General features: G+C 36.3%; 2 protein-coding genes across 7 annotated transcripts; one reads left to right on the forward strand and one right to left on the reverse strand.

The window, feature by feature from the left end:
* Nucleotides 1-236: 236 nt before the first annotated feature.
* On the forward strand, nucleotides 237-7,048 carry LOC111309291 (26S proteasome non-ATPase regulatory subunit 2 homolog A). Of its 6 annotated transcripts, none has more exons than XM_089750428.1 (25): nucleotides 237-442; nucleotides 531-631; nucleotides 871-1,013; nucleotides 1,384-1,443; nucleotides 1,577-1,644; nucleotides 1,912-1,954; nucleotides 2,098-2,163; nucleotides 2,273-2,311; nucleotides 2,407-2,489; nucleotides 2,773-2,887; nucleotides 3,019-3,093; nucleotides 3,367-3,525; nucleotides 3,730-3,837; nucleotides 3,915-4,019; nucleotides 4,123-4,263; nucleotides 4,341-4,445; nucleotides 4,668-4,889; nucleotides 5,037-5,150; nucleotides 5,227-5,442; nucleotides 5,757-5,816; nucleotides 5,902-6,015; nucleotides 6,098-6,183; nucleotides 6,347-6,455; nucleotides 6,543-6,721; nucleotides 6,805-7,048. In XM_089750428.1, exons 3-25 carry the CDS (start codon nucleotides 921-923, stop codon nucleotides 6,878-6,880), a joined length of 2,436 nt encoding a protein of 811 aa, XP_089606554.1. In that variant the 5' UTR covers nucleotides 237-442; nucleotides 531-631; nucleotides 871-920; the 3' UTR covers nucleotides 6,881-7,048. The 6 variants fall into 6 exon arrangements, with proteins under 6 accessions (XP_089606554.1, XP_089606540.1, XP_089606546.1 ...); XM_089750414.1 differs by having other exon boundaries at nucleotides 893-1,013; XM_089750420.1 differs by lacking the exon at nucleotides 3,730-3,837 and having other exon boundaries at nucleotides 893-1,013.
* Nucleotides 7,049-7,576: 528 nt separating this feature from the next.
* On the reverse strand, nucleotides 7,577-8,827 carry LOC111308130 (cytochrome P450 CYP72A616-like). Its single transcript, XM_089752149.1, has 5 exons — nucleotides 8,654-8,827; nucleotides 8,522-8,577; nucleotides 8,338-8,440; nucleotides 7,789-8,172; nucleotides 7,577-7,687 (listed from the first exon to the last, which is right to left on the reverse strand). Exons 1-5 carry the CDS (start codon nucleotides 8,825-8,827, stop codon nucleotides 7,577-7,579), a joined length of 828 nt encoding a protein of 275 aa, XP_089608275.1.
* Nucleotides 8,828-10,559: the final 1,732 nt, after the last annotated feature.

The raw sequence follows: 10,559 nt of genomic DNA on the forward strand, positions 1-10,559 counted from the left end.
ATAATTGGGACCTTGTAAAAAAAGGGCCCAGGTGAGAGCGGTCCCAGGATGTTGCCCACGTTGATCCTATGTACTATTAAAAGATCCATGCAAATACCTGGTGAGCGTCTGGAATAAAAAATGGCGTGTGGGCCTACGGAATTTTACGACAGAATAGTATAGTCCGGTTCGGCCCAGTTTGCTCTTTTCAGTTAGGAGAGGACCAGTTTAAAAGGGAGACCCATGATGGATTGCTTGGGGAGAAATTCAATTGGTATAATAACATTGCTTTTTCTTTTCTTTCTTCGAACGCTTACGACTCCGAAGAGATTTCCCAAGTAAAGCCAGATAACCCATTGCCCTAAGCGCGATGTCGGATCCCAAAAGAGGCGCCGGAACTTCCCAGACGAAGCCTCCGCCCAAGGACCCCAAGAAGAGAGATGAGAAAAAAGAGGAGGATCTGGTGAGTCGCAGTTCGGAGATTAGGGTTTAGTTAACTGTATCGATATTTTTTATAACTTAAGTAGTTCTTTGTTTTTTGGCATACGCAGTCGGAAGAGGATTTGGCTTTGAAGCAACAGCTGGAGTTATATGTTGAAAGAGTTCAGGATCCTGATCCTGGACTCCAGAAAGTAGTTCTTGAGAGCATGAGGTAATCAAATTATTTGCGAATTTGAGTTAAGAATAGAGAAAAAGGAAGCTTATTTTATAGTTCGAAAGAGTGTTTATTTTATGTTTGTATGTTTTATTAACATCTTATCAAGTTGATGGGTCAGGTCGAATGTGAATCGATTTATCAAATTATGTTATTTTTGTCGATTTTACTGTTAGCTGGAACGTCCATGGGTGGGTTTAGTTGCAATGCCTGAATAAAGCATCATTTTTTTACAGTGTAATTTTATATCCTTTTTAGGCAAGAAATCCGCACTTCAACAAGCTCCATGACTTCTGTTCCAAAGCCATTGAAGTTTCTCCGTCCTCATTATGGAACCCTAAAGGCTTTTTATGAGACAATGCTGGAATCAGATTTGAAGGTATTACTTGTTTTGCGTTAATTATCTCCCGTTACATCTTTTATAAGGGTGATCTATTTGAGCTAAGCAATGTAGTGAAGGATGATTTAGATGGAAGCATTATTTTTAATTGGGACTTTGTTCTTAATTAATATGTCATGGGCAGAATTATTATTTTATATAAATTTTTAGGGTATTTAGGTTATTTGTTTTGAGTAGGTTTTTTTTTTATTAACTAAGTTTAGGAAGTAGCCTATAAATGCCTATATTCTTTCAGGTTAATTAGCCATATTCTCATAAATCCAGAATTTCCCTTCGTTTTAAGAATTTTCTTGATGTCTTTTCTTTCCTATATGTTCTGCATCACTAAATTACTTTCACTTGTTTGCAGAAATACCTAGCTGATATCCTGTCTGTGTTGGCACTGACCATGTCTGAAGAGGGCGAGCGGGTAGCTCTCCATTTTTTTCCCAAATATTATACTTGGAGAATTGCACAAGTTTTGCTTTATCTTTCTCATTCCTCACTTGTATGGCACTCTAATTTTGATATTCAATCATTCTTTCAATTTGACAATCCTACAGGAGAGTTTAAAGTATAGATTGTTGGGTTCAGAAGGCGACATTGGTTCGTGGGGCCATGAGTATGTGAGGTGAGCATTGTCTGACTTGATAACATACTGTTTTATTTTTTTTCCTGGAAATTTTGTATTACCAGTGCTAGCTGAACTTGTTTTCAGATTGTGATCATGATTTAAGTTTTATCTGTTGGTTTATTGGTTGCTACTGCTGTCTTGGTGCTCCGACTTTCTTTTCTTAGAATTTTTAACCTAAGGATAACCTATGTGAATTTTTTTCTTCTCATGTTGGTAATGAAATCTAAAAGAAATTTGTGTTCTGACTTGTTAATTTATTGTCAGGAACTTGGCGGGAGAAGTTGCACAAGAGTATATGAAGCGGCAGGTTAGAAATCTAAGGAATCTTTAGATATCTAGAAGTTTTAATGAGTTATGCACTTTAAAACAATTCTCTCTATATGGTTTTCCTGAATAGTGAGACATGAATCTGGATTTCAATTGTATTTACTTTCTTTGCCGCCAATACAGAGTGAAGAGGCCCCAATTGAAGATCTAATGGAGCTTGTGCAACAAATTGTTGCTTTTCACATGAAGGTTTAGATCTTGTTATATATAACAAGCAATTGATTTATTACAGAAGAAAATTCTGTTCAGAATATGCCACGTTTTACTGCTTCTTATGTATTTGTGCTTTTATGTGCAGCACAATGCTGAACCTGAAGCGGTTGATCTCTTGATGGAGGTGCCACACAACATAATTTCTTTTTTCAGGTTTCCTATTTGAGTTGCCTTCTGTTTTTATTGAGCTTGAAACATATGATTTGCAACCCACTGCAGGTTGAAGATCTTGATCTTTTAGTTGAGCATGTTGATGTTACAAATTTCAGGAGAACTTGTCTATACCTCACCGGTGCTGCTAGGTAACTGGAAACTAATGCTTCTGAACAACTTGTTTACCATTAATAATTGAGAGAAAGTGTTTTTTGTTGTTCTCCTAATGTATATCTTCTTTGGTGAATTCTGATTGAGAATTCTCCAATCAATTATATGTGAAATTTATTAAGTTTTAAATGCTGAACTGAAAATTTTCAACTGGATCTCTGATGTAGTGTTATCCACGATAAATGATGTTGCTCTCTCTCTCTCTCTCTCTCTCTCTCTCTCTCTCCCTGTTTTGACATTTCATGCTGCAATTTTTTGCAGATACCTTCCTGGACCAGATGACATGTTAGTTTTGGATGTTGCATACACAATATATCTTAAGTTTGAGGAATTTGCAAATGCACTTCAGATTGCACTTTTCCTTGACAACATGCAGGTTTGTTTTCTATTATTTTCCTCTTTTTTCATGCCATGCAGCATTGTTGAGAAACTCCTTTTTCAGGATGTCAGTATGAAATTCATTTATGAATTTACTTAGTTTTAACTATTTAGAATGTGCTCTTGCAGCATGTGAGACAGGTGTTTACTTCTTGTGATAATCTGCTGAGGAAGAAGCAATTTTGCTACATACTAGCTCGACATGTAAGTGCTAGGTTTGCTTTGGCTAGATTCTTTGTGCTGGAAAGTATTTCAACTATTTATTGCTAAGTGCATCATTTGGTCAATAGTTTCTTCTAATTACGGACAATTGAATTTTCATTTTCTCATGGTCGAAATTGGGTATTGATGGATTTAAATTTCTCTAGACTTGTTAGTCGGTGTATGTACCAGTGTGAATGTGCATGTGTTTGATGTGCATGACATTTTCCATGTTATTCATTTGTTTTATGTATTTATTTATTTATTTTTTTGCAGGGGATTACTTTTAAGCTTGATGATGAGATGGTTGCAGAAGATGATGACAGAGAGGGTTTACAGGATATCATCAACAATACCAAATTAAGTGAAGGTTATCTCACCCTTGCTCGGGATATCGAGGTTATGGAGCCTAAATCTCCAGAAGACATCTATAAGGTTTGGACTTCAACACTGGCTGGTAGCCAACCCCTCCTCTTTTTCTCCCCCTCATCTTATTGTTTCCCTTTCCTAATGAAGGGAATGAAGTGCTCACATGCATGTTCAGTTATTTCAGTGATACCTTTTTTATTTTACATGACATTGCCCATGTTGGATAATTTGCTTCATCATATTGATGACTTACATGCTTGGTTTTGTTAGGCTCACTTGCTTGATGGCCGCGCTAGTGGTGGTGCAAGTGTTGATTCAGCTAGACAGAACTTGGCAGCTACATTTGTCAATTCATTTGTTAATGCAGGCTTTGGCCTGGTATGGTTTGCAAACTTAAAAATAATGAAAGCATGAGAGCTTAGTTTCTTATACCGGATAATATTTTTGCCTCACAGGATAAGTTAATGACAGCTCCACCAGACTCTTCAAGTGGCGGTTCTTCTGGAAATTGGCTTTTCAAAAACAAAGAACATGGGAAGACCAGTGCTGCAGCAAGTCTGGTATGTAAAAATTTGCTTCCATATGGCATGCATATGCTGATATTCAATTTTCTGTTAGCAATTCAGTTTAAATATAGGATTCTTATCACTTTCTGCATAACAGGGAATGATTCTATTGTGGGATGTTGACTCTGGGCTTGCTTATATTGACAAGTATTTACATAGCAATGATAACCACGTGATTGCTGGAGCACTATTAGGAGTTGGGATCGTCAACTGTGGTGTTAAGAATGATTGTGAGCCTGTGAGTTTCTTTCTCCTCATCTATTGGTTTGTGCAGTGTATTGCTTGCTATATATCTGTCTTGTTTTCTTTTCTCAGGCACTGGCACTTCTGAGTGAATACGTAGGCAAAGAAGATTCTTCAATCCGAATTGGTGCAATTATGGGTTTGGGAATTGCATATGCAGGTGCTCAAAATGAGCAGGTATACATCTCTCTCTCTCTCTCTCTCTCTCTCTCTCTCTCCATTAAATGAACCTGGTAGGTCATGGCACTGGCAAATATGTCCTTTGTGATGAATGCAGTTGCTATTTTTTGATTGGATGCACTTAATCTAACAATTATGTTAGTTTTCTTTGGGAATTTGGCTGAAATTGTGGATGGGGCATGTTTGGTTCTAATGAAAGCTCACCAATGTTATTGACAGATTCGTAGCAGCCTGACTCCCATACTTAATGATGCAAAAGCCCCCCTTGATGTGATTGCATTTACTGCAATTTCATTGGGTTTGATATTTGTGGGTTCCTGCAATGAGGAAGTTGCACAGGCTATTATATTAGCTTTAATGGAACGAAATGGGTCAGAATTGGGGGAGCCCCTTACTCGGCTTCTACCTCTTGGTCTTGGTCTTTTATACCTTGGGAAGCAGGTAAATAACTAGTTTTGGGCTTCTGGCATATATTTGTTTCTCTTAAGTGAATTACATATCTTTTTCAGTTTGAGAAAATGTAGTCTGCTATATGCAATTTTGGAACATTTCATCCTGACTGTTCAGCAAAAACTTTTACCCTGACAGGAAAGTGTGGAGGCCACTGCAGAGGTCTCAAAAACGTTTGATGAAAAGATAAGAAACTATTGTGATATGACACTGCTGTCTTGTGCCTACGCTGGAACTGGGAATGTTCTAAAGGTAATCCCTTAAATCCATTAAAATGCTGTTCAAAACTAGATTATTTTGCATTTTTAGTTAACTGTTTAATATACAGGTCCAAAACCTACTCAGTCATTGTGCTGAACATCTTGAAAAGGTTGAAACCCACCAGGGACCAGCTGTGCTCGGAATTGCCATGGTAGCAATGGCTGAAGAATTGGGTCTTGAGATGTCAATTCGCTCATTAGAGCATCTTTTGCAGTATGGTGAGCAGAATATCCGGCGGGCAGTTCCTTTGGCTCTTGGTCTTCTGTGTATATCAAACCCAAAGGTAAATTAATCTCAGTACATCTGGCTGAACAACCTATTTTGGCTATTTTCAAGGGGATTAAATTTTAGGTTGAAGACTTAAAGGTACCACTTTTTCATCGTAGCAAATGAGCTACACTATGGAATTTAATAAATATGATTTAGTGAAGTCAAACTGAGAAGCAGAGAACAATTAAGTTGACTTGTTTCTTCACAATTTGCATGAGCCTGCTGTTAAACCCAAAGATCAAGATGTTAAGAAAGCTGAAGAGAGTACTGCAACTTTTTATGATGTCTCTTTCTCACCATTTTATTGGTTGCACATATATTCTACAGGTTAATGTGATGGACACCTTAAGCAGGCTTAGTCATGATACAGATTCAGAAGTTGCAATGGTAAGATGGTTAGAGTAAAGCTTTTCTCTATAATATTGTTGTTTTTCCATCAGCTTGCACTTAAGTGTTTGCATGGATGCTGCAGGCTGCAGTTATTTCCTTGGGTTTGATAGGTGCTGGAACCAATAATGCTCGCATAGCTGGCATGCTTCGCAATCTTTCAAGTTATTACTACAAAGATGCTAGCCTTTTATTCTGTGTATGTTTGTTGTACTTGTCTTTATAGTATCTTGCATGATACCATGTGCTCTGTTAGAGACTAAGGTTGATTGCTTGTGCAGGTGCGACTTGCTCAAGGATTAGTACATTTGGGGAAGGGTCTATTGACTCTTAATCCCTATCATTCTGATCGCTTTTTGCTATCCCCGTAAGTGGCTCTTCCTGCATACACATTCACCAAAATTAAAATTAAAATTCACAAAATGATATATTTGGTTTGGACTTGGGGAGTGGCTTTCTTTCTGTAAACTGCTAGTAGCTGCTTCAATTTGGTTTGCCTTATAAAAATTTCTTTCTTTTGTTACCTCCAGGACTGCACTTGCTGGTTTGGTCACAATGCTACATGCATGTCTTGATATGAAAGCTATAATACTGGGGAAATACCATTATGTTCTCTACTACCTTGTTTTGGCAATGCAGGTTCGTTTGAGTGATGCTACTTTCCCCGTGTGCATGTTTTTGTCAATGTAGTTTTTCTTGTTCTCGTAATATTGTTTTCTTGTACAGCCAAGGATGTTGATGACTGTTGACGAAAACCTCAAACCTCTGTCAGTCCCAGTTCGAGTGGGCCAGGCTGTTGATGTTGTTGGCCAGGCTGGCCGACCCAAGACTATTACTGGTTTCCAAACCCATTCCACCCCAGTTCTTCTGGCTGCCGGCGATAGAGCAGAACTGGCTACGGAAAAGTAAGTTACCTCCTGAATGACTGGTAGGAATGTTGCGTGATTTAACTGAATTGTGATTTCGCTTAACGATTCCATTTGTACAGGTATATTCCCCTCTCACCCATCTTAGAGGGCCATGTTATTTTGAAAGAAAATCCGGATTACAGAGAAGATAGTTAGGTTAAAAGCAGGAATCTGGAGGCTTAATACAATGTTTGTTGATTGTAACTTCAATTTTTAATTTTTGTAACTTAATTTTTATCCATCATAAAATTTCGATTTGTTGACTACAAAAGCAGAAATTCTTCATGCACTCATTTACCGATCAAAAGTTTTTAATTAGTATAATTCCTGCAGAACCTCTTTTTATTTATTTATTTATTTGAATAATCATTAAGAACTTAAAACCCTAATTCGATTGCAATTTAAAGTGGAAATTAAGAAATGTTCTTATCGATTCTTTCATTCTCACTTTAAAATCACAGAAGTAGCAAGAAAAAGGAAAACTATATAATCATTAATGCTTGAAGCTTTTTAACGTGAGATTGCAGTTTTAGGCAGAGATTAGAGCAGCAGTAGCCTCCCGCCTCATTTTCCTAGTTTATTTAAGATGATTTGAGCACCATTTTGAGGTTAAGTGTTACAGCAGCATATGTAGCGTTAGTATAGGTAGGCGATAGCTCAAATGAAAAGTTCTGCTAGATTTTCGCCATGACCAATTTGGATTCGAGCATTGCAAAGTTTTGTCGAACACGTATTCTAGGCCCCCATCCAAAAGAGAAGTACTATATTTTATCCTCTGTTGCCTCGAAAATCCCTTCTGAAAATATTTCTGGCTTGAACTCCATTGCATCTTCTCCCCATTGTTCTGTATCCCTATGGACAAGGTGCAATGGCATAAACAGCTGCACTCCCGCTGGAAGACTCAAAATTTCCAGCTTGGTCTATTTGTATGTGCATCGAATCAAGGACGTCGAGGGATATAGTCTTAAAACTTCAAGCAGAATCATGTTTACCTAGTCAGAAAAAAAAAATTCAATCTTCAATCAAACAGCACAAGCAAGAAAACCAAACCAAACTGCACTTACCGTCTTCAAGCGATTCAAGTCATCATATGTTGGTTTATTCTTCCCAAAAACTTGCAATACTTCTTCCTTGGCTCGCTTCTGCCAATCATTATGCATGCTCAATACAATCATGGTCCACGTCAACTTATTGGCTGTGGTTTCCTGACCAGCTAAGTAAAACAACTTGGACTCTTCTTCAATCACGTCTTCCGTGGTCATCCCCGCATAAGAATTCTTCTTTTCTTGTAGCTCATTGAGATTGGAATTCAGTAGCAAGTACAACAAATCGTCTTTGTGATCTGCTATCTTATAGCCTTCTCTCTTTTTTGTTCTATACCTGTTAATAAGGATCCAACTTCTCTGAGGATGTGCTTCATTCTTTCGTTTACTTTGGTTGGCAGAAACCTGATTGAGAAGGAAGTTTTGGAATAAAATTTGGAATGTAAATGGTACTACTCATGATGAGGAGATTGGTTCAGGTTGTTTAAAATTTGTGTAACAATTTGTTGAAGATAAAGAGTCAAATAGAAGGTCATAGTGAATGAGCAAATGCCATAGGGTAAAATATACCTTAACAATGGGAAATTGATGCTCTGAGATTGTAAAAAGACCCGTCCCTTTTCCTTTTGGAGAAGGAATATCAACCTCCCTTCTTCGAAATTGCTGCCAAAAACTGCTCTCGATATAACACCCCCAGTTAAGTTTCGAAATTCATCCGACATGCATTTCACAAGACCACATGAAGTTGACCAACTTGTTCCACTTTGATGTCAATTCTTCGGTACAAACAACAAATGCAGTTAACATATGCTAACAATAATACCAAATGAGTAAAATAAGTTGCCAATAACGGTTCTAAAAAAGAAAGCTGATGAAGAAAAATAACCTTCAACTTCTCTATATGGAAGGCAGGATTAACGATTCTCCTCTGTTTTGCCCATTTATCTCCATTATAGCTTGCAAGGCCAGTCACGACCAGCTCAGTGAATGAATTTATTTCTGGCTTAGGGAAATCACCAGATTTGTTGTTCAGAATCTCTTTTATTAAATTTGGCTCCATGATTGCCACACGAGGAGTTGTTCCATACCAAACAAAGAACGATTTCTCCGCATGGTTTTCACATATACAGTGAGGATTCTTGTCAGTTGCATATCCTTTATGACCATTGACAGCTTTTGTTAATTTTGTGCTTTAATTTTAACGATCCAAACGTCATACCCCTCAATATTTAAAATGTTTTATAAAAAAGCTGTAATGATTGTTGCAATGTTCAGAAACCTGGAAAAAAAACAAAAAGTATTTTTAGAAGTATATTAAAATCAAATAATCGTTATCAATTTTTTTAAAGTATGATTGGTTATCTAAAAAATTTATCTCTTTAATAAAATATTAAAATAAAATTTAAAGTTTATTAAAAATATATTTTAGCTTTCGAAAATAGAGTTAAGTTCGAGAATCGATTACGTATGAGAAATGATTAATATTTTCGCAGTGACTATTAAAAACGATACCAATTGATTGTATATTATTCTTGAGATTTAGTAAAAATGGTCTTATTTTCAATGCTTGTAAATTGATTCTCTAATTTATTTATTCATTCTAAAAATTGAATCTTTTTGAAAATTTATTGTCTCGAAAACAAATCATTTTTATTCTTTAAAAAAAAAAAAACAATACCATTTATTTTGGATGAAGATGAAAAATCATAAGTTTTGAAACACTTCTTTCACTCCCTTATATTTAGACAGAATTTAAAAAATGTTTCTAACTTTAAGAGTTTTCAAAATGCTCTACAAAACCAAGATAATATTCGTATAAATAATAACCGTTAAGAATCTCTCTATATTTAAGTTAGATCTTAAGAGTTATTTTTACTTGAAGTATTATCTTATTTTTATTATTTTTAAAACATTTTCCTAAAATATTTTATTCATGAAACATGCGAGTGACATGTATGAACAAACATAATATGTATAATATATGCATGACCATCAAATAGGGAATGGCAAATATGAATGCATGAATGCAATAACAATTCAAGAATGTTAATGCATGTGATAATTTATGGAAATGAAATGTGAATGCATGAAAAAAGAGTCTAGGGTTGGCTCTTAAGGTTTAAGGTTGGTTTGGGGATTGTTTTGGGGTTCAGTTTAGGGTTTTTAGGGTTTAGGTTAGAGTTTAGGGTTTAGATCTGGTTAGGAATGTGGGTACAGTTTAGGGTTTGGGCTAAGGTTTGGTTTAGTTTGGGTTGGTTTAAGGTTTATGGCTTTTGGGGTTGGTTTAAAGGTTTAGGTTTGATTTAGGGTTTGGAATTGGATTTAGGATTTAGGGTTTGGGGTTTGGGGTTTAGGGTTTTGATTTATGGTTTTCGGGTTTGGTTTAGGGTTTTAAGGTTTGGGTTTAGGGTTTTAGGGTTTAAGAATTTAGGTTAGGGTTTTGGGGTTCGGTATGGGGTTTAAGGATTTAGGTTAGGGTTTTGGGTTTAGTTTAGGGTTTGGGGTTTAGTTGGGGTTTAGGAATGGTTTAAGGTTTTAAGGTTTGATTTTAGAGTTTAACGGTTTGCATGAACAATGCATGTGACAAAATGAACATGGTACCAATGGAAAATTAAACTTTTAATGCATGAAATGGAACTACATAGAAAACTGAAGCTTGCGGCAAATGCATAACCTTACTAAAAAAAAATCAAACTCCTAAGGATATGGGAAGGTTTAAGGATTAGTCAACCCATGAATAGGGGCTAGACCAAAATCTTCAAGGCCATTTGAGCATCCATTATATTGGCGAA

The sequence above is a fragment of the Durio zibethinus genome, chromosome 2 (genome assembly GCF_047325235.1).
Source record: "Durio zibethinus cultivar Kanyao isolate XHJ-2024 chromosome 2, ASM4732523v1, whole genome shotgun sequence".
NCBI lineage: Eukaryota > Viridiplantae > Streptophyta > Magnoliopsida > Malvales > Malvaceae > Durio > Durio zibethinus.

Excerpts from the sequence above, each read along its gene's own strand:
- LOC111309291 (XM_089750414.1), top strand. The coding sequence starts at position 350 with ATGTCGGATCCCAAAAGAGGCGCCGGAACTTCCCAGACGAAGCCTCCG. Across the intron at positions 632-892 it reads GTAGTTCTTGAGAGCATGAG|GCAAGAAATCCGCACTTCAA; the intron begins GTAATCAAATTA and ends TATCCTTTTTAG. Across the intron at positions 5,817-5,901 it reads CAGATTCAGAAGTTGCAATG|GCTGCAGTTATTTCCTTGGG; the intron begins GTAAGATGGTTA and ends TGGATGCTGCAG.
- LOC111308130 (XM_089752149.1), bottom strand. The coding sequence starts at position 8,827 with ATGGAGCCAAATTTAATAAAAGAGATTCTGAACAACAAATCTGGTGAT. Across the intron at positions 8,578-8,653 it reads TCCATATAGAGAAGTTGAAG|CATATGTTAACTGCATTTGT; the intron begins GTTATTTTTCTT and ends TATTATTGTTAG. Across the intron at positions 8,441-8,521 it reads TTGACATCAAAGTGGAACAA|TTTTTGGCAGCAATTTCGAA; the intron begins GTTGGTCAACTT and ends TATCGAGAGCAG.